The sequence below is a fragment of the Barbus barbus genome (genome assembly GCF_936440315.1).
Source record: "Barbus barbus genome assembly, chromosome: 30".
In the NCBI taxonomy this organism is placed as follows: Eukaryota; Metazoa; Chordata; class Actinopteri; order Cypriniformes; family Cyprinidae; genus Barbus; species Barbus barbus.
In genome coordinates this window covers 11,779,070-11,805,338 of record NC_136758.1, presented here as the reverse complement: position 1 = coordinate 11,805,338, position 26,269 = coordinate 11,779,070, and the positions used below count along the sequence as shown (strand labels likewise).

The 26,269-nt window shown below is 37.2% G+C and overlaps 1 protein-coding gene across 1 annotated transcript in view; it reads left to right on the top strand.

The window, feature by feature from the left end:
* The window catches only part of LOC306850267 (arf-GAP with SH3 domain, ANK repeat and PH domain-containing protein 2-like), a 59,432-nt gene that overhangs the window by 8,664 nt on the left and 24,499 nt on the right, over positions 1–26,269 (top strand). Inside the window, exons 2-5 of the mRNA XM_079385804.1 lie at positions 9,977–10,049; positions 20,775–20,920; positions 21,398–21,472; positions 25,770–25,819. Coding sequence (XP_079241930.1) covers positions 9,977–10,049; positions 20,775–20,920; positions 21,398–21,472; positions 25,770–25,819 — 344 coding nt within the window. The remainder of the gene's footprint in view (positions 1–9,976; positions 10,050–20,774; positions 20,921–21,397; positions 21,473–25,769; positions 25,820–26,269) is intronic.

Here is a 26,269-nt window from a genome sequence, read left to right as displayed (position 1 = left end):
AGTCTATAACAAGTCAGTAACAGTCTGCAGTGTTGTGAAGCCCAGCTTCACGTAGTCTAAAACCAATATCATTCTGTAAACTAGTAAAGCCCAGTCTAGGCCTATTCTGTAGACTAGTAAAGTTTAGCCTAGTCTATAGTCTAGAAAAGACCAGTCTAATTTTTATTTAAGGGAAGTCTGTAACAAGTCAGTAACAATCTGCAGCATTGTAAAACCCAGCCTCATACTATGTAGTCTAGTAAAACCAGTATTGTTCTGTCAACTAGGAAAGCCCAGTCTATTCTGTAATCTAGAAAAGCTTAGTCTGTAGTCTAGAAAAGACCAGTCTAATCTTTATTTAAGAGAAGTCTGTAACAAGTCAGTAACAATGTGCAATGTTGTAAAACCCAGCCTCATAGTATGTAGTCTAAAACCAATATCATTGCGTAAACTAGTAAAACCCAGTCTAACTCTAATGCTCTTTGGCTGCATGGCTCCAGAAGGAAGAATGTACGCTATACTCCAGTCATATGTTTTTTAAATGAGTTGCAGCTTTTCTTTCTGTCTATTCCTCCTCTCATGTCTGAAGGTGGTTTGCTGAGTTTGCACAGCAGCTTGGGCCATGCATCATTTTTAGCCAATTTACACTATTTTGTGCACTCCAGAATTAAAGTGCGGTTTAGTAGCAATTTGTTGATGTTGAATGTGTGAGAAGGTGGATAAGGATGAGTTCAGACCACTGTGGTGTACACTGAAATATTAAAAACAATACTGCTGTTTTAAGAACGGTGGCATTAACTGCTTTTATCGCACTCTTGGTCCCTCTGTTGTGTGTTTGTGAACAAACTGTGTCACAGGCTGAGCTAATAAACCCTGGCTGTGATCCCAATCCGGCTGGTGTAGCAGACAAGGTGTTCTGGGAGCATTATTGAGAGGATATGCCATAGCAATCACAGTAATGGAGCTCATTAGTCTATACACACAATATTAAAAGCCCCCTTTGTCTTTGTGTAGCTCTTTGAAATTCATGCTACATGGTTTTGATGCTACATGAGTGTCTGCAAACCACATTTTGCAATTCAAGACCGATGATGGATTTCAGTTTCCATTATAGACATTGTTCTACACACAAACATTGGGGTCAAGCAAGATACCAAGTGAGAAACTAGTTTCCTGAGTTTAGTGGTAGAGTAAATGACGGGAGAGCTGTATTTTGAATTCCTTTAAATTCCTCTTTCTGCAACAGCCCATGACTGGGAAAAGGCTATTCTTGTTTCTGAATGGCAGTGACAACTCAATTATAGTGCCCTGGAATAGCTCTGTGTACATCTAGTGAAGAAATCAGATGACCATTTCAGAAAAACAGAGAAACCAATACAGAGGAATTCTTGATTTTTTTTTCTTCTGCTTATACCACTATTGACAAAGTAAGTTGTTGTACTGTTTACATGCTGGACACACTATGAAGACGTCACTGTTTGACCCTGGGTCAAAGAGTGCATTAAAATACTGGGCAACCCTCCAGATCCGATCCCTTTCCGCTGCACAAAAACATCTGTTTGAGTCAAAATTGAGAGGCTTGAGGAACTCCGAATCAGATTAGTTTGTGAAATGAAAACCTCTGTGAGGAATTTGTTTTTTGTGTAGCTGACAAGGTATGACAAGGCTGACAAGTGTCTTGTCATAAAAAGATGTAATAATTTTAAGAGATTTAATAACACAGTCATTATAGTCTTACCTGCTTATTTTCACCATTAGTTTTTTTTAAGTAATCATTCTATTACTGAGGTTTTCGTCTTCATTATGATAACAGGACTATTGTTGATTTTGTGCAAAAAATGTCAATGATATTTCAATTCAGAAATTTACATAAAGAGATAAATTAAATTAATTCTGTGTATAAATGGCATTAGTTATGTATTTTTAATAAGTGAATAACCAAAATTGACCATATACAACATTGTTTGCATGAAGATGAACTGAACTCTCTTTTACGTTTGAACTGAGACAAATTAGACACTTGAGAGTTGGAGCACACCCATGCCTCCATCACACGAGTGGACCACACAGGGTGGAGTTTACTGCCTGTCTGGGCTATCAGACTGCTCCATAATAACACACCATTCTCATGGCTCCCATTCACAAACACTACAGCGGTGTCAGATATCACACGTGAAGAAAACGCAACCCAGAACTGCTGCACCCTTCCCAATATTTGTTTGTTTTGCGAAAACATCTGGTGCTTCGGTGAAACCAGGATGTTAATCGGCTCACTTTCCCCACTGAATTGGATAATTGCGATCCAGACGGCCTCTTTTGGCCCAAGTTCAACTGTGTTTAGACTGTTTTTTTTTGTCTGGTTTGGGGGGATGAAAGTGCGACATGTAATAAAGTGACACCAGACAGGAGCCAAGCACGCGCCCCACAGACGACGCTCCTATGATTCCTGCTTTGTTCTTCAAAGTGGGCGGCACTGGCGTCTGGGTTGTGACTATAAGGCACGTGGTGAGAGGAAGTAAAAAATAGATTGTGATACATCAGAAATATGCTGGTTGCCACAATTGTTTTTTTATTTTTTTGTCAGTTTGGGGTGGTGGGAATGGAGGGGGTGAGTGTGAACCTACACTAGACATGCCGTAACCAAATATTTGCAAATCTGAGAACAATGTAGACCGGGTCACGGTTAATCCCACCATGTGCAGTGATCCTGAATCATTATGTTCAGTAACTGAGGGTGACAGCCCACCGTCTTAAAAAATAATACGGTTTCCACAAAAATATTAAGCGGCACAACTGTTTTCAACCTTGATAATATTAATAATAATAATAATAATAACTGTTTCTTGAGCACCAAATCAGCATATTAGAATAATTTCTTAAGGATCACGTGACACTGAAGACTGGAATAGAAAAATCAGCTTTGCCATCTCAGGAATTAAAATTATTCAAATAGAAAACAGTCGTTTTAAATTGTAATCATTTTTCACAGTATTATTGTTTATAATTTTAAATTTAGGCAAAAGCATTAAGTTTTAAAAACTGTGTAATACAGTGCAAGTGTGTTAAATCTTTGCATTGGGCCAAGTGTGGCTTAACCAGGGCCAGGCGGCCGATTAGGGCCTTGCTTCGGTCAGCCGTTTTGGGCTGATGGCCGGTTGTGGTTGGGCTATTTCTTGAGTGGTGGTAAGCAGGGCTTACACACATGTGATTTTGGTGAATATGGGTTGAGGTTGTTAAAGAATGATTTCCAGACGATCAGGAAGACATTAGGATTTCTAAGAATAAAATAAAATAATTTTTTTAATAAACTTTTCATTCCTGTGTTGTGGATTAAACTTCATTAAACAATGAAACCAAAAAGGCTATAATCTGACACAGCTCATTTTCATTTAAGGGTTTAAATTTGTATTTTAAAAAAGTATTTTTTATTTATTAACTTATGTATTTATATGTATTGATTTTATTTATTATACAAATATAATTTCTTAATGCATTCATCAGTATGTATTTGGGAGGTGCTCATTGTAAAAGACTTACTGACCTTGAAACAGTCCCAAGGGTCTATAGGAGATAATTTCCTGTTTTGTGTTTTTTCTGTTCCTGCATGTTGGTTACACCTATGAGAGCATTTTGCTATACAAAGGTTTTTCAAATATTAATAAGTACTGAAAAAATAAACAATCTGAAAATTAATTAAATAAAAAAATTATGCTTTTCTTTAAAAAAAATCTCTGACCTTTTTATGACAAGACGCTTCTCAAAACTAAATTAGAATTATTTCTCAGTGTCTTGTCATTAAAAGGTCAATTTATTTTAAGATAAAAAACCTAACATATTTTGTATTTAATTCATTTTCAAATTTAAAAAAAATATATTTATAATTTTTATATTAATGTTTTTTTGTAAAAAGATTTCTTCATTATGGTATCAGGACTTAAAAAAAAAATGTAGTATAGAAATAAATAAAAAAAATCACATCATAGAAGATGCATCTTTAAGTCACTTTATCTATTAAATATTGGAAGTTGGCATCAATTATAGTCATTATTTTCCTTATTTGAAGCAATACTCCACTGGATTGAGGCTTGGTCCTGCCAGTTTGACACATGGCAGCATCTGTCAGGAGAACGCTCCTCCCATTTGGCCCATGGTGTGACTCTTCCCTGGTGTCCCATAAATCAGGGTCACTGCTGCCTGAAAGGGTGATGGGCTCTGAAACCCGGCGCTCTCCCACCAGTGTGGGGAATATAGAGTGACACAGTCACCCCAGTGATGGCCTGGCACCTTCAGAGATGCTGCTCTCCAGACTGGAGCGGGACAGATGGTGCCTGACGTCATATTGACTTGAAGGTCCCTATTTCACTGCACTGGGATAGTCATCAAACTTTCGGTTTTGTAATGTTTTGGCAGTGTTCAGGGTGTCTGTTATACATTAGTTAACGGAAATAAAGCAAATGAAAGATGGGAGAGAGCCTGCTGATGCTTTGTGCGCCAGCGCGGGATAGTGATGCCAGGACACCACTAGTACAAGGAATGTCTCATTTCTTTGGCAGATGCTGTGTTGCCCATTATCACCTGAGTGCTATCAAAGATGAATTTGTGACATTGTTGCACTTTTGGAAACGGAAGAACACATTGAAACACAAAGTCCATTTACATTACAGGGGAGATATTGAAGTACACTTATCATTTCTGTCAAAATTAGGGTTGCGAAGGGTCGAAACATTTCCAGTAAATATCAGAAACTTTCCATGGGAAGTTAAGCTGGGGGATTTTGATAATATTCAAAGTTGGAATTTATGGGAATTTAACCTACTTTCTTGTGTGATAACAGAAAACTTGCTAGCAGAATAAATGACATCACAGTTGAGTTAGCTAGCACCATGATAGCTGGCCTCTAAAATTGTCAAAGAAATTATTTTAGCTAGCTTACATTTAACATATCTGATTTACTGTCTAGCTAGCTGCTGTATAAACACATGTTTATTTTGCTAGTTAAACCTTAATACAATAGATCAAATATATTTACCTAGTAATATCATCAAAACTTATTTGACTGCTCAAATGCAGTAGTGTGACTTCAACAGTCCTGCTGTAGTGTGCAGATTCTAGAAATGATCTGTGCATGTGATTGAGGAATGCACATCTGATTTTGCATGAAATCTGGTTGTTTTTACCAAGACTATGCAAGATGTTTTTTCAACTACATTTAAGTTCCCTGTTACAGGCTAATTTGCAGTTTTGCAAATTTCCAGTTTATTCCCATACATTCCTGTTCAGTTCAATATATTCCCATTAATTCCCATGGAAAGTTTCCAACTTTGAACATTCACGGAATTTTGCAACCCTAGTGTAAATCAAATCGAATTTGTAATTCAAACTTGCAGGATCGTTTTCCACCTCCCCCTGACCTCCCTTCCTGACCAGTGTTTAGAAATGTTACAACATAATTCTCAGTGTTACCACATTGGCTGCTAGAGCTAATCGAATTTGAACCAGTTCACCAAATTGGATTGAACCACCTGAAACAGTTGCTGCATGGCGCTCAATCAAAGTCACTCAATCAAAACTCGCTTTTGGATGGTCTGGGAACTTTGTGCCATGTCATGCTTAGGGGCGTGGAAATGTCCCTACAATAACAGTGTGCATAACTCTTGGCAATATTTTAAAGATTCTATGCTGCAGTGCAAACTTTAAATATTTTACATAATTTTGAAAATCCAGCGTTTAGTTGATTCTGATAAGCGCTCATCGTCACAGTTGTAAACACACAGGCTTTCTTCTTCCATGAGGGGTTTTGACGTCATGTCATCTTTGTTTCCAGGTGGAAGGATAAAGAACGCGACACAAATCTCCCGGAAACCCTGTATAATTTAACCAATCCTATGACTTTGAAACTCGTGAGGTTTTTCCAATTTTGTGTGCGATATGCATCAGACGTTCAACCAACGGTCGTTTAGGAGCTACAACTAAAGAAATCACCATGATTGCTTCACATTGGTCATCTTTTGTCTGGGATAACCCCAAACTGTACAGTGTCTACCAGGCATTTCGGAGGACACTTTTCAGTTTCAGATGAAGTGAGGTATTTCCACAGATCAGAGTGAGCGTGTGGCAGGTGTGTAATTCATTTCACACTGTCAGAATCACAAACACAACATCTTGTCGGTCCCTGCATGCTTATTTAACACTCAAGGAGCCTGTCAGAATGTGTTTCAACATAATGAAAATATCGCACGAATGCTGACTGTGGTATATGCGCCTCTTTTGGTGTGTCCTTCTTTGTTTCTCTGCTAACATTGACTGATGAAGTTTGATGGGCACTTAGCCTATACAGTTCTGCCCTCTGCATTCTTTCAAGGACCCCGTTTAGTGCCTCACCGATTTAAATTAAAACCGATGAAGATTAATGTTGAAAGAGGATGATGAAAAAATGCCACTGTGTTGTCATAACAGCACTTCATTGAGAGTAGACCCCCTTTAACCCCTTGTGTGCTCTTCATGAGCTGTGGAAAGACATTGTGTGCCTTTTTAATTTTTCCTTCAAGATATACTAGAAGGTGTAGCTTAGGAAATGTAGCGTCAAATCTCCTTCCGAGATGTGCGTTCATTAAAACACAGTCTCAGTTTGTCCAGGGCTGAGTGCCTCACTTATAGATAAAGATAAAGGCCAGTAAAATGAGATTAAGTGAAGGAGCACAGGGTCTGTAGAGATGAAGATAAATGGTGGCCGATGGTGGTTTCAGATGACAGAGAGCTACTTGATCAGATTTTACTGCACATCACTCTAATGCAGCTCTTTCTGCACATAAAAGGGAAACACATGGTTTTGTGAGGCAGTAGAAGAGCCTTGTTCTATTATGGATGGGAAACTGGCCATTAAAAATGGAGGATTCACTGGAAAACAGTATCAGGATTTCAGTATTTCATTTGAAATGGGCCTTCTAAATTACCATGTTATTGCCATCTGATGCCATCATTTTACCCCCGAACTTCTGTATTAAGAGCAAAATAAAATATTGGTTGATTTTGAAAATTTTGTGTCATAAGACTTTTCTGATGTTTTTGAAAAAGAAGTCTTATGTTGACCAAGGCTGCATTTATTTGATGAAAAATACACTAAATGGTAATATTGTGAATGATTTAAAATATCTTTTCTATATTCATATATTTTTAAATGCAATGCATTTATGTGATGCAAAGCTGAATTTTCAGCATCATTAGTCTTCAGGCCCCGTTTACACTAGTGCGTTTTTGTTTTTAAATGAAAATGATCCCTGTTTACACTGGCCCCCGTTTCCGCATGTCACATGGCCATTCATGCAGGTAAAGCCATAGATATGTATAGATAGATTCCCTATTATTTAGATGGCGCGTGCTTGGAGCGGTCGAATGGGGAATCTACCCATACATATCTATGGGTACAGTAACGAGCATGATGTTATTGTTTACGCGGTCGTCAAGGATACGCAGAGCGAATGTGGGCAGCCACACCATCGTTTTCAAAAAATCTCAGTTTGCACTGAAACGCAACCCCGGAGTTTTCAAACTAAAACGGGGTCTGCAGCGTTTTCAAAAGTCTCCGTTTTCGACCTGGAAAACGCCAGAGTAGTGTAAACGATAGCCGTATCCGTATGCGTTTTAAAACGAAAACGCACTAGTGTAAACGGGGCCTCAGTGTCACATGATTTTTCAGAAATCATTCTAATATGCTGATTTGGTGTTCAAGAAACATTTTTTTTTTTTTATTGACAAAAACAGTTTAATATTTTTCTGGAAACGTATAGATTCTGTTTTTCAATATTCTTTGAATAGAATGTTTGAAAAACAGCATTTATTTGAAATATAAACCTTTTTAACATTGTCTTACTGTCACTTTTGATCACTTTGACGCAACTACAATATTTTTATGTGATTTGTGAGTATCAAGCTCTTGGAGTTTGCAGCCTCCTAACATCAGACTCCTATTATATTTCCTAAGTTTTAGAGCAGAGCGTTAAAGTATTGTGAAGAGACAGGTGGTTGATGCTTAACTAGTCACTGGGATTAGTACCTAATACAAGTAATCCACTTATGAATGCTGCAATAAAGTCCTGTTTCTCCTACAATTTTCATGTCACTTCAGTGAAGGACAGTTGTATAGTAGATCTCCGTGTGTAAAACAAAGACACACTGTGAAGTGAAACTTGAATGAGTTTTTTTTTTCAGTAGTCTGATGTGAAACTGCTTCCCTATTTGACTCAAGTCAAGTTTAGGTCATATCTCGCTCACTCCCTCAATAACTTTAGCGGTATTTAATAAAAATATCATTATTTTTGTGTGCTGAGGTGTAATCCCTCTCAAAGATAATTAAGAAAAAGGATGAAAGGATATAAAAGACTGGCTGATTCTTTCCTGTGGTTACTGAAATGTAGTTGTTTCATAAAACTGTGGTTAGTTAATGTGGTGTTAATGTGAATTTCTTTCTATTTTTATGAAATCATTTGGTTTATTAATAACTGTACTGTTTTCTTAGTAAACTCTCATTTTGCTTTGTCAGGCGTCTTGGTTTTAGTGGTTCACGGTCCGGCTCTCTCCCCATCATGAGTAAAAGCATTGTCCGTCTACCTACCGCTCTGAAACTGAACGCTCAGCGCTCCGTTTAAATAAAACACGGCCAGCCGTCAGGCGAGCATCTAGAAGGCTTGCCTTTGACATGTTTGGAAAATAAATATTACACAGTGTTTTTAATAAAAGCAGGATTTACATTCTTCCATTTTGGGAGCAGCGGAGTCTTCTGTGAACAGGGCCGAACGGCAGAGGATGTTGAGGCCGGTGTTTGATTAGATTTATCTGGAGGGTTGAGGCTTTTATAAGCAGCGTGGAGGTACTGAGAGGTGATTGGAGGATGTGTGATCGGTTGTCCACATCTGAGCTGGGCTGCTCCAGTAGAGGAACTATTATGTTGAGACGCTATTTTGCTTTTCAATGCCTGATGCAAATTTTCCAATTTGATATAATTTTTTTGTGTTTCACCCTGCTGTGGTCCTGAAAGTTATGCTGTTAGGGCTGCAGGATTTTAGAAAAAATCTAAAAAAAATTTTTTAGATAACATATAGGCAAGTTTTTTATTTATTTAGTTGTTTTCTCTTATATTGGGAACATATAATACGATAAATATAATTTAATTAAAACTTTTTTTTTTGCATGTTTCGAATATGCTTTAGTCTCTTTCACCCTTTCAAGCCATTTGAGAGCAGATATAAACAGATATTGTCTAAAGGCTGAAAAATAACAATGTAGTTGTTTTATTAATAATAATAAAATGTTATATTGTGAAAAAGTCTACTGAAGTCTAATGAAGAGTTAACAGTGTTAGTGAAGCAAGAATGTCTTTCATATGTAATCAACAATTACATTATAACTGAGACAGACCCAAATAAATGTGGTTACATCATATATATTTATCAAATGAATTGAATCATATGTGTACAATAACAACACTCTGACTCAGATTTAGGCTTTAAAGTGTGTTATTTTCTTGCTTATGCTTTGCACTCTTCTTGAAGGCCATATTGCTGTGTGTGTGTGTGCGTGCGTGTGCGTGTGTGTGTGTGCGTGTGTGTGTGTGCGTGTGTGTGTGCGTTGCATCCTGCAGTGCTCCTGGGGAGGTTTGTTTCGTGAATGTGTACAGATTCAGCTGTGCAGTCCTGCCTGCCGACTTCCGCTGCTCCTGTAGTGCAGGGATTGTTTGGGAGTATTTTTAGGTGCTTGCTTTTGAATAATGAATCACCTGCAGACTGAAGACAGCAGGGTCTGCCCCCCATGAACACACACACACACACACACACACACACACAAGATTCATATTTTAGCGTAACGTATAGATAATTAAGGGTCTTTGATGAATTTGTGTGGTACAGTAGTACTGATGTTAATGTGCATCTGTATTAATGTCCTAAAGGCTTTGGGATGCACATATTATATCTCTCTGTTTCTCTTCGGTGTCTGTGTTTAGGCCCTGGATGTGGACCGCAGTGTCCTTTACAAGATGAAGAAGTCAGTTAAGGCCATTTACACCTCTGGTCTGGGTAAGTGATCTCAGCCTCTTCACAGCCTCGCCTCTCTGTCATTCATCATCTCATCCCGGCTCGTGATGTGGCCGCAGTCTGATTGGATTACAGTCAGGAAATCTCTGGAGCACATCTGCGCATCCATCTGATACGAGGAATGTACTCTGCTTTATCTATAGGTGACACTTTTGATACATGATAGAGTTTGTCCTTTAAAATGAAACTGAGAGTAGGTTTAGTAGTTTGTTTGATTTCCCTTTTTAGAGATGTTCTGTGTCTCTATGGGTTCTTCAAGTGCTGAGTGAAATATGAAGAGATACAATGATACAATGTACTGACTAGGCATAGGGCAGACGGATGGTCAACTAGACGTCCAGCAAGTGACTTTTTTTTTTTTTTGACATTTTAACTTGTATTTATTTATTTAGTTAGTTAGCTATCTTACACTAGTATAACAGTAATATTTTTAGCAGCCATGCTTTGCTGTCTAAAAACAAACACAAAAAAAGTTAATTATTTAGTATTAATATTTTAATATAAAAATTATTTCATATGGAAAATTAACGTTAAATATTTTTGAATATTTATTAAATATTTCATATTAAATGAGGAAAAATTTTTTTTGTTGAAGGCAGTGAATTTGTTTGCACAAGCACACTTTCTATCGCTGTAGCAGCCGTGCTAAAAATAAAATAAAAAAACCTTGATATTAAAACTATTTGCTTTTAATGTTTTATGTGTTTAAAACGGTACTATTTTGAGAGAAAAACAATATTTAATATTATAAATATAAATATTACATATTGAAATATTGGAAAAAAATGATTTAAAAATGACTTTTTGTTTTATTTTGAGTATTTATTGTTGAAGCCAGTAAATTTGTTGCACAAAAAAAATTCTATAGTAACTGTGCTTTGCTGCTAAAAATTTAACTTATTAAAATTATTTGGTATTAATATTTTAATACTAAAACTGTATTATTTTGATATTTACAAATACACATAAGTATTATAAATAAATATTAGATTATTTATTGTTAAACATTAATATTTAATAAAAAAAAAATACTTATTTTTTTTTTTTTCAAACTTATTAAAGAAGGCAGTGTATTTTTTTTCGATAAAATTAGATGAATTTAGATCAGTGCAAGTTGCGACAGAAGCCCCGGGCACCCACACTAAAAAGTCATTGGACTGAATTACCACTCCTCGTCTATATAAAACGTGACTTAAAAGTCAACTTAAAAGTGGAATTGCAAAATGACAACCTATAAGGACAAATTAGATTTCACTATAGGTGGGGCTGTTTTTACATCATGCAAAACAAAACCTAATTGCTGACAATAAAACTCAGAACCAAAAACGATCGCTTGCTACTTTACTGAGAAGTGTCTGTTTAGGATCCAGCGTTAACTTCATGCCACTGACAGGCTGTTATCTTCACGCTGACCTACCGGAGAAGGCGACTTCCATGAGTTGCACTTTTCCCGGAATATAATTAGTGTTTTAGAGTGTTTCCGAGTGATGCTCGATTGAATGGCTCCAGTTATCAGCGCCTACTGAAGGGCTGTTCTTTGTACCGGCTGCCGGTACTGAGGTTGAGCAGCTCTCCATTGTGCCGCCTGTCTCTGCCTATGACAACACGGCTCATTCACACGCTGAATTTGTTTCGACTGCACAAGGAGACCCAGACGAACGAGCTCTGCTGATCGACACTTTTCCAGGAACACTGCTGGCTCTGTTCAAGCGGGACAGCTGTCTCCCACACCCCAGGGGACAGCTGTGCCAGGACGCACCCTTCATGTCTATCTGTCACCCGTACGTGGTGATGGGCTTCCCAGAGCCGTGGCTCCGTTATTGTTTCCTGTTTGCTTTTGTGTCGCTTCACTCCGCCAGGATCTGTTGGACTCATTTGATTATGCAAATTCAAATTCCATGGAGTATTGTTGAAAACAATTTGCAAACCTGATCCTTATTTGCATTTTACTGATCTAAACACACCTGACTTATATTAGATTTCCATACCGTATTTGCATATTAGACTAAATGAAGGCTATTGCTCGTATTTTGGTTTGTTTCGAATGCTACAAGGCATCAAAACATTTTTTTGTTGAAATAAAACACTAAAAACATAAATCAGTTTAAATGTTAGGCATCACAGCATTCTGATATAAAAATGGCAGATATTAATATTTTATACGACTTTGGCTAAATAAATACATAAAATAAAACCTCTGAAAACTAATTTTAGTTGTTACATTAAATGCTACAAGTGTATTTAGGTATCACAAGGCAACCTCCAAATAAATGCTACAAAGTATTTTGGCATATTCTAATAGAAAGAAAGAAAGAAATAATAAACAAACAAACCATGGCTGATATTAATGTTATACTATTTTGTCAATTTAGACTGTTTTGTCTTATAAGAAAACATTAAAAACTAAAATCAGTTTCATTTAAATTCAAACATCAAAATGTAATTTAAGAATAAACTAAATATTTTGTCTAAATAAAAAAAATAAAACAGAATTAAAACAGTGGTTTTAATTGCTACAATTGAAATTAGGTTTCACAACATCTATGAAAAATAAATATTAATTTTGAGATTTGCTAAAGTGGTAACTTTTTTACCAGTTCAGTGTTATTAAATGTTAAGTGTTTTTAATGGTCACCTTAATGTGAACTTTAGATAATGACAATGGTAATAGGGGAAATGTGCATGAATGATCAAATATACAACATCATAACGAATTAAAAAATGTCTAATAAAGTGATTATTCATTAGGGAAGCCGTGTTACATAAGCCCTCATAGGAACGTCATGTTGCTCTGCAGTAATAAATCATAGAATCTCTGCATACAGGCTGGCGACTCTGGGTGAGTTTGATTAATTTCTCTGCTCTTAACACATTGTGTTATCAGTGAGGAACAGGACATCTGCTCTTAGCTGGCTTTGGAAAGACCGGACAGCCCAGGATGTACGTAAATCTCTCAGAGTTGACGTGCAAGAGACAAATCTCCTGATCAGAGCGCTCTGAACTGCTGGGTCACGTGCAGAGCTACAGAAATAGGTGTAATTCACACCTGTAGAGAACAGTGAGAGTGTGTTAAAATCATTGCTGGAGTGTTGAATTCACTGTGAGGAGTTTGAACCCTCTTGAATTTAACATATATTTTCATTATCTCAGCAGATGCTGCGATGAGCACAGGACGACAAAAGTGTTAATGTGCCAGTTGTGCCAAAAAATAAATAATGTAGAAACATCCTAAAGAAGCACAGTCTGTTTCCTTAAAGTCACAGTGTTTACATTTAGTATGTTTATTTTGTCTCTTCACGTGCCATCTCATTTATTAAATAAGCTGCCAGTGTGTCTTCAGTAAGGTGAAGGAGATCAGCTCTCACTCCTGACACGTCAGAGCATTCTCACTTCAGCCCAAGAAACAGGCACTTCTGTTTTACAGTCCTGGATTATTTATGCATGATGATCAGTGTCTATCGCAGACATCGATCTGCAAGCTGTCTAGAGAGGATGGAAGAAAGTGAAGGAGGATGAGATTCTGATAGAACCGGAGCATCTTTCCTGTGTCTGTTTGGAGCCTGAGGCCTGCTGGAGGCTTTTGCCAATAATGAAACCTTGAGCTGGCATCAGGTGTCGGAGCGTTTCACAGTAAGAAATCTCTAGCAGAGCAAGGCGTGAATGAAAACCAGGTTTCTGAAGTATTCTGAGTGTTTCTACACTTATATTGACAGTTGCTAGTGTGTTGTAATGCTAAATTATAAATAAATTGTAGATAAAATTAATAAATAATAAGAGAATGTTCTTGCCAAAAGTTGATTATAATTAGTCATTATTATATGATGACGAGTACCGTTGCTCTAAAGATCATTAAAAGGCTAGTTCACCCAAAAATGAAAATTCTGTTGTTAATTACTCACCCTCATGTCGTTCCAAACCTGTAACTGTGCGTTCACACCGCCGCTGGTGAGAGCGTCAAAATTCGCTCTGGCCGCCCTGCCAGCGATGCTGTAGAAAGATTAGTTGACGCTCTGACGATCAAGCGCTTGGTCTTGTATTTAAAGGAGCCGCAAAGGAAACAAGCATGTTCTTGTGCAGACTGACCACAAGTAGGTTATAAGTTAACCTCATGAAATATTTTAATTGTGAAAGTAAGAAATTGATCGATGGAAAGAACTTAATTATAGTTACATGTTTGCTAACTAAATAAACCAATAAAAGCCATTTGTGGTGTGTTTTTGTGTTCATGGTTAATTGCTAAGTTAGTCTAATTTCAACATGCAGTTTATAGGACACTTACTAGCCTAGTTCTTTAATTAACTTTAACATTAATTTTTCATATCTCCTCTCCTGTGACCTCATGGGATAGTAAATGCACCAGATGTGCACTTCAAAATCTCTGTGTCACATACCGTTTTAAATCTACTATATAGTAGAGAATTTTTAGACTTTTGGCGCTTTTCCACTGCGTGGTACGACTCGGCTCGGCACGGTTCAGAACGGCACGGAACGGCTCAGTTCGGCTCGGTTTGTGTTTCCACTGCAGTTTAGTACTGCTTTAAAGTGGGCGGGATTATTCACATGTCGTTATAGTTGCGCCGCCTCTACTGCCGTGGCTCCTGAAAAACGTTTTAATTCCGCGTCGCTCCATCCTCTCGCTGGATCTGTTCCTCGGCTATCACGAGAGGATCATCTGTACTTCCTCAACAGACAATGAAACAGCCATTTATGGTTGTTTAAAAAGGTGCGCCCATTCAAAACAGTTGTTTGGTCCTTCACTGTGCTGATTGAAATCTAGCGGGTCTGTTGTGTCTCGTGCCGCAAGTTCAATGACGTAGGCAGTGACGATTCTCTCCGGCCAATCAGTGATCAGCAGAGTTTACACATCACGTTTTGGTAACGGTACGGCTCGCTTGGAACCTCTGCCGAGGTGGTACTAAAAAAAGTACCAGGTACTGTACCCAGTGGAAAACCCCCCAAAAGTGTGCCGTACTGAACTGTACCGTGCCATACTATGCAGTGGAAAAGCGCCATTTCATTCCAGAATGAATCGGTTGAGTGATTCAAATAACTCATTCATAAAGAAAGTCTACTTATCACAACCTCCTAGCATAAGAATATACCCTGAAAATCTCCTGACAGTCTGTCTGGGGCACACAAAAACACAGATAAGCCGAGTGAGATGGCAAAAAAAATCCCAGTGCTGTTAAACAAAATATTGGCACTCTTGGAATGTCCACTCAAATACAAGTATTGAAACTACCTTCATTATTGTATTGTATTAATTATATTTATTTAGCATTAAAACATGTTGACCTGAATCTATATAAGCTCCAGCAGTAGATTGTGACATATGAGGGGGGATTTTTATAAACCAGGTGCAATGTACACTCAGGTGTTTAAATGACTCACGCATTACTCACATGGACCAACCCCTCCTCCACTACAGACTCATCAGAGTTCACCATCGTCTGAAACCACAAAATAAGCTCAGTAAGTAGGTAGCCATAAAAAAACAAAACAAAAAAAATGATAAGGAAGACAGTTGTATACTATGTGTGTAATAGTGCGTTTCAAATGCTGAAAACTCAACTCTTTGCCCTAACTGGTGCATTTTTATGCGAGTGATTTTGAAGGTGACCGTGAGAGAGGCAAATGAAGCAGTCATTCTGTTCTCCCAACAGACTGTCATTCAGACGACCACAGCACGGAAAGCCTGCTAGGGTTGAGTTACTGTGAGGAAGGACACAGCGAGGAGCCAGAGTTTTGCTGTTGCAGATGAGCGGAAGATGTGCAGAGCTCATATGTCGCTTTAAAAACAATAGGCGTATCCAAATGCGCAGTCGGCCACTGCAGCAGAAAACAAGACGGCATGTTTGAAGGCCAAACACAGCCTGTGTTGAGGCTGTACACACACCGCCTGGCCTGGAGATTTACTGTCATAACATTAGCGGCGGCATCAGCTGGAAACCAGCCTGCATGTGAAGAGCCCTACCGTGAATGTCAAACCGTGTGGAGATCACAAGCTCTGCTAGAAAATGCGAAGCCTCACATGCATTTGTTTGTGAAAGACTTAAGGCTCAGGTGGAGTTTGGTATTCAGCAGTTCTGGATGGCATGCTTTTATCTGATTAAAAATACTATATATGTGAACTGATTGCTATGAATTGTGTATGTTTGCTATTAAAATAAGCTCTAAAATGAAATAAAATAGAAAATATAAATTGTATTAAATTAATAACTTAGAATTGCTTAAAACTGTTGAAAGTAGTATTATTTTTGTATTCTTTATGTACTATTATTATTATTATTTTTTTAATAATAATGTTTAGGTTTAATCTATTTTATTTCAGATTTAGTTTTACTTAAGTTTTAGATTCTATTTATTTCTAGTCAGTAATTTTAGTGCTTCAATTGAAACATTTAAGTTTTAGTAATCAGTTTGTTTTCTAACGTTTATTTTATTTCCATTTTTTCAATTAACAATGTTAATAAGTTCAGACAGTGCATTTCTGTACCGACATGGTAGACAGCTGTTATTAACACTTAACATCATTTTAGATAGACAAACTGTAATACTGTGTAAGATTTCTATACGAACTGAAAGCATAAATCTAAGCTAGAACAAAATAAAAGCTTGCTGATTTTAATTTGAAAAATGATGAAATTTCATATAAAGTAAATATTAGCATTGTTTCTTTGTTTACTATAAGATAATTGTATTTTTATTTAATAGTCCCTTTTTATTTTAAAATATAATAGTATTATCACACTATTATTTTGTTTATTATTTGATTTAAAAAATGAAATAAAGTGCAATAATATTATTATAACTATTATTAATAAATGTTTTTTGTTATAGTTATATTTAATGGGTTACACTATGAGCAGTGTAAAGACCAAGGCCCGTATTCATGAAAAATCTTAGTGCTAAGAGTTGCTCCTAGTAAGAAAATTCTTAGAAATGTGGGTGTTTCCTCTTAAAATTTAAAGAAAAGAGTGACAATAACGAAGTTATTTCTTTACCTAGTAAAGAAAAAAGTAATTCAGAAAGCATCTTAACCTTTAAAAGAGGTCTTAAGGTCCAAAATTGTTAGGAGTACGAACGAGGACTTTTAAGAGGCTTAAGAGTTTTTTTAAATTCTGAAGAAGTAAATTTAAAAATGATTATAATAATAATAATAATAGTAAAAAAAAAATATTTCCTAGCCCAGAAAATTCATCAGTAAAAAATAGGTAGAATGCAATGGCACTGGCATTATCAATGGAAAACTGGTGTAGGGAGTCAGGAAAGTCTGTAATGAGATGTGATGCAGCAGGTGGTTTGAAGGAAAGGGTCTTCACAACTCATAATCAGACTCTCTCCCACTGCTCTCCTTCCTCCTGTTGTTCGAGAGCGTGACTGTAACTTCACGGGGGGCTCGAGAGAGAGACTGAGGTGTGTTTCAGGTTTTAAATTTCAGAGCCTGTCATAACTCGATCAAATGATGAATCTATCCAATATCTTACATTTACAAATGATATTTAATGTATTTAGCAGAGGCTGTCATCCAGAGTGATTAAGAATGAGCTTTGAATGTTGTTGCTAAGGGGTGTGACTGAGTACTCGAGTAGTTGGTCAAAGAGAAATTTCTCCATTAACTTAATGCCTATCATATTGGTGAAGGAAAACACTTTTACAGTAATCCAATGGAAATCCTTCTGGTAAGTGAGGGTTAATTCTCATTTAGGGTAAGTAAAATAACCCATTCAGTCTGTTCCACACTATTGAGGCCTCTACTCGGGCATCATTTTTAAGTGTATTACCAACTTGAATGCTGTTGCAATCATTATGCTGCCTTTTAAGACAACTATATTTTGGAGGAATTGTGGAGAGATGGAAAAACAATCTACTAGATATTGCTACAATAATAGACACCAGCATTGACAAGCGTTTGCATGAATGGGGGCAAGAGAGACATTATGAAATATAGGATGATCATTTCTAGTGTGTATGTGTTTGCATATGCTATCAAATGGAGTATACTTGAAAAGGCTATGTTCGGCTGTACGCATATGCTGAACATTTGTGTCTTAACTGAAGTATAATTCATGCTAGGGCCCTAAGAAATCAGTTTTATTTTTTCCCAAATTCCATTTATTTTAAAATTTTTCTGGATTCCATTTTTTTTTCCATTTGAATTTTTCTAGACTCTGTTTTGATGGTTAAATTAAATTTCATTCATCAAAAATGTTTAAAATAAATGGCATTTTTAAAGCCCTAAGAAATATATATTTTTTCTCAAATTCAACTTTTTTTTTTTTTTTTTTAGCAAATTCTATTTCCCATTCATTTTTTGGACTCCATTTGAATGGTTTCATTAAATGTTAATAATCAAAAGCATCTCTAATTAAATGATTTTATAAAAAAATATTTATTTTCATAAATACTGTGTGTATTTAAATTTTTCTGGTAAATAAATTTTGGTAAATATTTTTTCTGGTAAATAATCCTTTAAAGATAATGTTTTCAAAATAATTGTATTTCTAGTAGTAGTACTATCATTACATTAAGCAATATTTCTGTCACAGTTTCTTCAAGTTAAACTAAACTTTTATTTTGATGGGTTGATGTGAAGACTTTTAGGTTTCTTTTTGTATGGTATGATGACATCTCAAATATTTTCAGTGTCATTCAGGATGTTCATTCAGAAGATATCTGACTATTTTTACAGTAAACGGTGATGCAACTCACTAGTTTCAGTGTTCAAATCCTGCCTACTACAGAGATACAACTAATAGAAGTCTGGACTCCTTAAGTTTGAGCTTGAGTTAGCAGTTTTACTGATGCATATACTGCACATGTGCGCTCTCATTTGTAGTTATCAAGTGTTTATTTATTGAAGCAGGTGTAGCCATTCATCAACCTATACAGGAAAAGGGCATTCAACAAAAAGGGTGCCCTATCCCTGCTTTCCCAATCAGGTATAAGAACAGTGCTTTCATTTGAATGGAATCTCCTCAGCGTATGGCCTTCACATATCCATTATCCTTATTAGCCTGTATCTAATTACCGTGCCTGTTGTTGTGACCTGGGCAGCGCTCCAAGTCTGCTCAAGCACATGAGTGCTCAGATCTGCTGGAGTGTGTCTCCAGGTCTTCCTTTTGTTTTGCTCCGTGTTGTCGCCACATGACCCCAGTTCTGGACTGGCTTTAGAGTGATAGCGCACCACCACCTCACTTCCTGTCCCATTGTGTCCTAACTATCGAGATACAATAGGTCACCTAAAGAGAAAGCTCTCAAGGAGACTATCACAAGCTACACTGAATCAAATCAGCTTATGAATTATTCATAAGTGGCGATCGACTGTATAATTATACTGCATCGCTATTCTTGGTGATAACATTAACTAGTTGTGGGAAGAAGGTCACCCACAAGGGAGACTTGAAAAGCTCCAGGTGTTGATTACAAACAGGCTTGCACATTGACTAGTATAAAATGTAGTATCCCAACATTTTATAACATGTCTGTACTTGTAAATTACACATTTTCCCTGCAGACAATCTGTGGGGAGTTTGCAATATCATTGCACGAGTGAATTACACGCTTGCTTGTTTTCCATCTTTTGTTGTTTGCCCCTAGAGAGGACGTCAACTGGGAGTTTGATGGAATTAAGAGGAAGTTCTGGGTTTTTGGATTTGTTTAAGTTTCCATCAGGCCCTATCAGGGTCTTTTTGTCTCATTGTACAATAACAATGAGCAGAGTGTGGAAAAGACTCCTTAAAACAATAAATAGGCTATTTTGTGTGTCCATGGTTGGACGAAGTTGATGTGATTAGGTGGACTGTAACTGATAATGCTGGAATACATCATATACATGACAACACAATCGTGAGGAAAGAAACCAACAGTTGGAAAGAACAATAAGTTAGGGGAGACAAACATTATACTGCGACTGTGGAGAATGTTAGGCTTATTTGTTTGTGCAAAGCTTAATAATTTTTTTTGTTCATTACATACAATTTAGTCGCCATATTTAAAGGATAGTTCACCCAAAAATGAAAATTCTGTCATTAATTACTCACCCTCATATCGTTCCAAACCTGTAAGACCTTCGTTTATCTTCAGCACACAAATGAATACATTTTTTATGAAATCCGAGAGCTTTCTGAGTCTGACCCTGCATAGACAGCAATGCAATCAACACGTTCAAGGCCCAGAAAGGTAGTGAGGACATCGTTAAAATAGTCCATGTGACATCAGTGGTTCAACCGTAATGTTATTAAGCTACGAGAATATTTTTGTGCACAGAGAAAACAAAAATAACGGTATTATTCAACAATTTTTTTTTTCTGACCCAGAAGAGAAGAAATTGTTGAATAAAGTTGTTATTTTTGTTTCTTTGCACATAAAAAGTATTCTCGTAGCTTAATAACATTTACGGTTGAACCACTGATGTCACATGGACCATTTTAACGATGTCCTCACTACCTTTCTGGGCTTTAAACATGTCAGTAGCATTGCTGTATATGCAGGGTCAGAAAGCTCCCGGATTTCATCAATATCTTAATTTGTATTCTAATGATGAACGAAGGTCTTAAGAGTTTGGAACAACATGAGGGTGAGTAATTAATGACGGAGGTTTTGTTTTTGGGTGAACTATTCCTTTAATTTGATGAAAATACCCATGTTTTAAAGCAGTGCTGGATTTAAGTTGTGATATAGACTACATTCACATTCTGTCTGTAGCTCACGTGGAGAACGAGGAGCAGTATACTCAAGCTCTGGAGAAGTTTGGAGAGAACTGTGTGTACCGAGATGACCCTGACTTGGGGTCAGCCTTCCTGAAGTTCTCAGTCTTCACAAAGGAGCTTACAGCCCTCTTCAAGAACCTGGTGAGGACATTTATTGCATTTTATGTGATATTTTTTTTTTTTTTTTTTTTTTTTTTTTTTTTTTTTTATAGCGCAAATGGGTTTCAGATAGCTTACCTTCCAGCTGTTAATGTGCTTGGACCTCTGGGCCCAACAACTGATCTGGAGTCATTGGCCTACTGGGTGGATCAACTTTCATAAATGTGTTTTAGCAGTTACTAGTGCTGCTACCTCAAATTAGTTGAGCTGAACATTATCGGTCATTGTGTAATTTATGATTTGGGATATTTTGTTGTTAGTTTTTGCGAAAGCTAATGAATAATTCCACTAACATTGTGTTTGCATGAATACTACTTAAAACGTCTAATTTCTCTCCTGCTGCAACAGACCTTTTTTTTTCGTCTCTGCTCTGTGTGTTTATCTCTGATTGCAATTATAGAAAGACAATTGCACAGCTGGGAAGAAAGAGATTTTTCTAATGTGGTGCTTTTACTCTAGTTTCAGAACATGAATAACATCATTACCTTCCCATTGGACACTCTGCTGAAAGGAGATCTGAAAGGGGTTAAAGGGGTAAGTTCATTACTTTAAACCAATAAACTGTTTCTTTCTTTGCTATTTGGCAGTTTTTCAGCAGCATATTGATCAGTGCTTGTCTCAAGGTGTTTCAGACACATGCACGTCAGCCAATACATAATGGATGGATAATATTCCTTGGCACACAGGTTTCGAGTTTCATGCGAAATCAATTACCTTTTGCAAGTGACTGAAATTACACCATAATACCAGAGGATTTTTGTGCATGTTTTATTTTATTTTTGGAAGTTATTATTAAATTATATTTATTTAAATATATTAAAATGCATATTATTTATGTATTATATAATATTTATTGTTGAAGTGTTCGAGTTAGGCTGATATAGGCTGTGCGTCTATAAAAATGTTGTGCCTAGATATGGCTGGGACTCTCAATTAAATAGCAGTGCAACATTCTACTTTCAAACACAATGTTCCCCAATGCTGTTGGTTGAATATGTCTGGCAGAAACTCTAGTACCAGTCTTAGTATGTCCGTTTACACTCACATGAACACGCTTGAGCAGAAGACAGCTGGTAGAAGCTCTATACTGAACTGATTCTCAGAATGTCCTTCCAGGCCACTTCAGTTCATTAATGTCCATCGTGACCTCCTGACCTTCTCTGCACCATGTGATTGGCTTGTTAGCTCTTAGGGGGAGACTGATGTGATTTACTCCTAATGAGGCGCTTCACTCAGCTCCTTGTCTGGTTTCCCTGGAGACTTCACTTTCTCAGTCTCGCTGTGATGGGGCTGAAAAAGACATTCTGCCTGGGAGAAGTGATTCCTTAAATGTGTAGTTAAAAATGAAAGCACGGTTAACTGAATCAGTGAGACCCTACAGGCATTAATTGCACCTTAATAGTGAACAGGTGTGTTTGGACCTACACAGTGACCTATTTTTTATTTTTATTTATTTTTTTTATTTTATTTTTTTAGGGAAAGGTGTTGTAATCTGTTTTCCATCACACCAGTGAGATTCACACTTTTGGTCACATGCCCAGAGCCACTACTGTTACATAAAACTATCACTTGGTGGTGCATTAGTGCATAGCAAATACAAAAATCAAATCAGCTGTTTAAAGTAAAATTGTAAATACTATTTTATCTTGTTTTCTTTTCTGTGACGAGCATGCACTTTGTGTACTGTGTTAAGTGGAGGATTCCTGCTTTTCTTATAAGAGCCACCTACTGTCAGAAAGTGCATTTGCTTTTTTATTCAGTCCGTCTGCTGTTTTTTCACAGTTTTTTCCTGCTGGTTTGAACAGACAAATCGCATAAAACTGGACTGAATTTTCTTGCAGAAAAGGGTTTGTTTATAATTTGTTTAAATCCCAAGTATTATAATATAATATAATGTTTATTTTATTAAAATAACACAACTTTTTTTTCAATTTTATTTTATGTATAAAGAATAGTCACAATGTGACCATAAAATCACAGTTTATGAAATTGTCAAAAAAAAGAAGAAAGTGAGATATAAAGCAATTATGAGGAATAATATTACAATTACCTTACTTCATTTACTTGATGGATGCCAAGGAAACTGACTTGAGTTAAAATGATGGTGAAAACAAATTCCCATATAAATCCACCCCAGAAGAAGATGTAAATCGTGCTTTATGTCAGTTTGTTGTAGAGGTGATTGGGAGGACACGGACAGCTGCAGTTATGGAGTGCTAATGGTCTCAGAACGGTCTGCGTCAGCATCAGAGCGCAGTAGGGGGGCGCCGCTAATGGGGGGAGATTACAGGCCTTGTCTTCGGCCGTCATTCCAGTCATTAACCTGAACCTGTGCCTCATTAATCCATCAGCAAATGGATCTTTGAAATGAAATGTCTTTGGTGTTATTACGAGGTCAATTGTTTTGTTACCTGTCTTTGGATTTACGGTCTGTTAAATATATTAACATTTAATGTCGTGTTTTTTTTGTTGTGTTTTTTTGCCCCTTTTTGTTTCATATGTTATTTAGTAAGTTTAGAACTTGTTGTATTTCTCTTATGTCTAATTAAAATCGACTTATTTTTCAGTTAAGTTGTCAGACGATCCTGTTACTCTCCGTGTTTGTTAAATTCTCATATTTTCTCTATTGTTACCTTCTCACTATTTTAGATGGGGAGGAATGTAACAATGATAACTAATGTGAATTTATTCAATTTGTAAATGGTTAGGGATTGTAATATGTCAGAAAGCTTGACCCCCCCCCAACATTCCCATTTCTTGACCCTGAGTTGCGTGTCATCTAAAATGCTGAGGGAGGTGGAATTGCAATCCTCATAAAACCGACTCACAGACGAGCTGACATCATGCCAAAACCTCTCAACTTGATGATGGTGCTGTCTGTTCCTCAGCTGGATCTATTGTCTTACAGTTTGTGCTTGTGAACGACACTTCCTCTGTTCAGTCGGTCGGACTGGCTTTGCTGGTGTAGACTGTTTTGTCGGTCTCAGAGGGAATGATGTCAGCGCTGAAGACCGCTGAGCGGTGAAACCCACCCACTCAAGGTTTTTTGACCCCTCTGGCTTATAGATGTTGCGGTCTGAAAGTCCAGGTGACACTATGTGACTCAGCTTGTTTGAGATATGTATCCTGGTTCTGTGTGGTGAGGAATGATGATTTCTAGTTCAGTCAAAGCAACAGGAAGCAGCTCGAAACAGTGTGTAATGCCATTCAGAAATGTCTCCCTTTTCCCTCTACGTCCACTCTTTTCTGTGTTCACGAGTTAATAGGTTGAATTGCTGAACGGTCATTCTCTGAATCCTTTGTGGTCCTTTTGGCGAGATCCATCCTATAATGAGCCCTAAAGATCACTCTCATTCAAACTGTTTTAAAAACAGCCCCAGACTAGAACTGCAACTAGCCACCATTTTGATAATTGCTTAATTGTTTTGATTATTTCTTCAGTTAATCAGATTTTTTTTAAATCATCTTGCACAATGCATAAATAGATTTTGAGCACTGCACGTTTAAAAATCGAAACCCGGTGCGGGTGTTTTTATATCACTTTATTTCTGAAGGAAACCGGCTGTCTTCAGAAAAAACAACAATAATGTTACCACTCTAATATGTTTTGCAATATCCGTGCGTGTAAAGGTTCTGCACGATCCTCTTGTTCAGTATTCTCGGGGTCTGAATCCAGCTTAAGTTGATGGCAATATTGACGCCATCCTTAACTATATCGGAGCAGACGGAAATTGCTGCTTTGGCAAGGGGTGGGGCAGTACTGAAACGCCGTCTGTTCGCCAATAACAGTGCACTGGGACAGCTAACCAATCACAACACATTTCGTTTTTCGGAAGGCGGGCCTTTATCAAACCCGGAACTAATCGAGCCGTTTGTGCCAGGCTGGGGAGAGCGGTGTTGTAATAATGTAAATTATGTGAAAAATAATGCGTTTTTTGAACCACCAAGCATAAGAGCATGTTCTAGTACACCCCTAAAACAAAATCAAGACTTTGTAAAAGAGCATAATAGGACCCCTTAAAATGGGCACTTCTCATCTCTTCTAATTTGTTACATTGATTCAAGAATGGAATTTTTGGAGAATCAATGTGGAAATCATTTTCTTGTCAGACTCCTCTTACTAAGCCATTATTGCTAGCACAGATGAGACTGTTTTCAGCACAACTCAAGCTGTGTACAGCATCTGTTATGGAAGCACATTAACAGAGTTAGTAGGACTCTTAGGAAGTCCCTCTACAAACACAGCCTTCTGTTATTAGAGTAAACCCTCAGTAGAGCTGCTGGAGAATGCTCTGTTTGCACAAGCAGAATTTCCCTAAAGCTATCAGATGATGTCATTACAGAATACCGCACTGGCGTTACATCAGGTACTTTCTTTGTGAGCATGACATCATGTGTGATGGGTACACTGAGCTTGGCATTTGAGTGGTGAATTTATTACACTCTTCTGCTGGTCTAAGCTTCAAACCTTGCCATTTTTGTGCAAAACAAAAAGCTCCAATCTGATTGGCTGGCTGATGCATCAAATCTAAACACCCTTGATATGTTGTGTTAATGTTCTTCAGTGCATGCAGCACACAACCAATGAGCCAACTTTGAATTGTGTGACAATGCTGAAGGCATATCATTATGTTCAGAAAAAAAAGCATTGCATCTACAGTGTGGACCAGACATTATGCTGACAGTAAAACGTCTGGTTCTGTGAGATGACACCTCTGCTCTGGCCTGTTTATTTTTTTTTTCTCAGTTATTTGGGTTAAGCTGCGGATGTCAAAATGAAAGTTGAGTCATACTCCATGTCTAATGAATATCCCCTCTCTTTCTTTTGCAGGATCTGAAGAAGCCCTTTGATAAAGCCTGGAAAGACTATGAGACTAAAGTGTAAGAGATTTTCAAAGAATTCATTCATTTCTGTCAAGCATGTTTGCTTAAATCTTAGTCCGAAAATTAATTAAATTGAAAGGAAATGTCAGTGTCCTGAGTGTCAAATGAGGGATCAGTAGCGCACAGCACTCTGGATAATGAGCTGTCATTGTTACCACCTCACTTCCTGTATTCCTATCCTCTGCTATCACACTGATTGCTGTGCATGCGACAATGTATGACATTTATGTAGCACTTTTTATATATTTTCCAAGCTGCAAGGGACATTCTTTACTGAAAGGGTAATATATTTTCTTATAACGCGTCATTTGATTAATTGATTCACCGTTGAAGCCAGGTGCTGTCTTTTGTAATATCATTGCTGTTTTCCATCATCGGCAGTTTTGCTCAGTCAACTACATATTTCACCCCCATCGCCGGATATAATCTCTTGTGTTTGATTGTGAC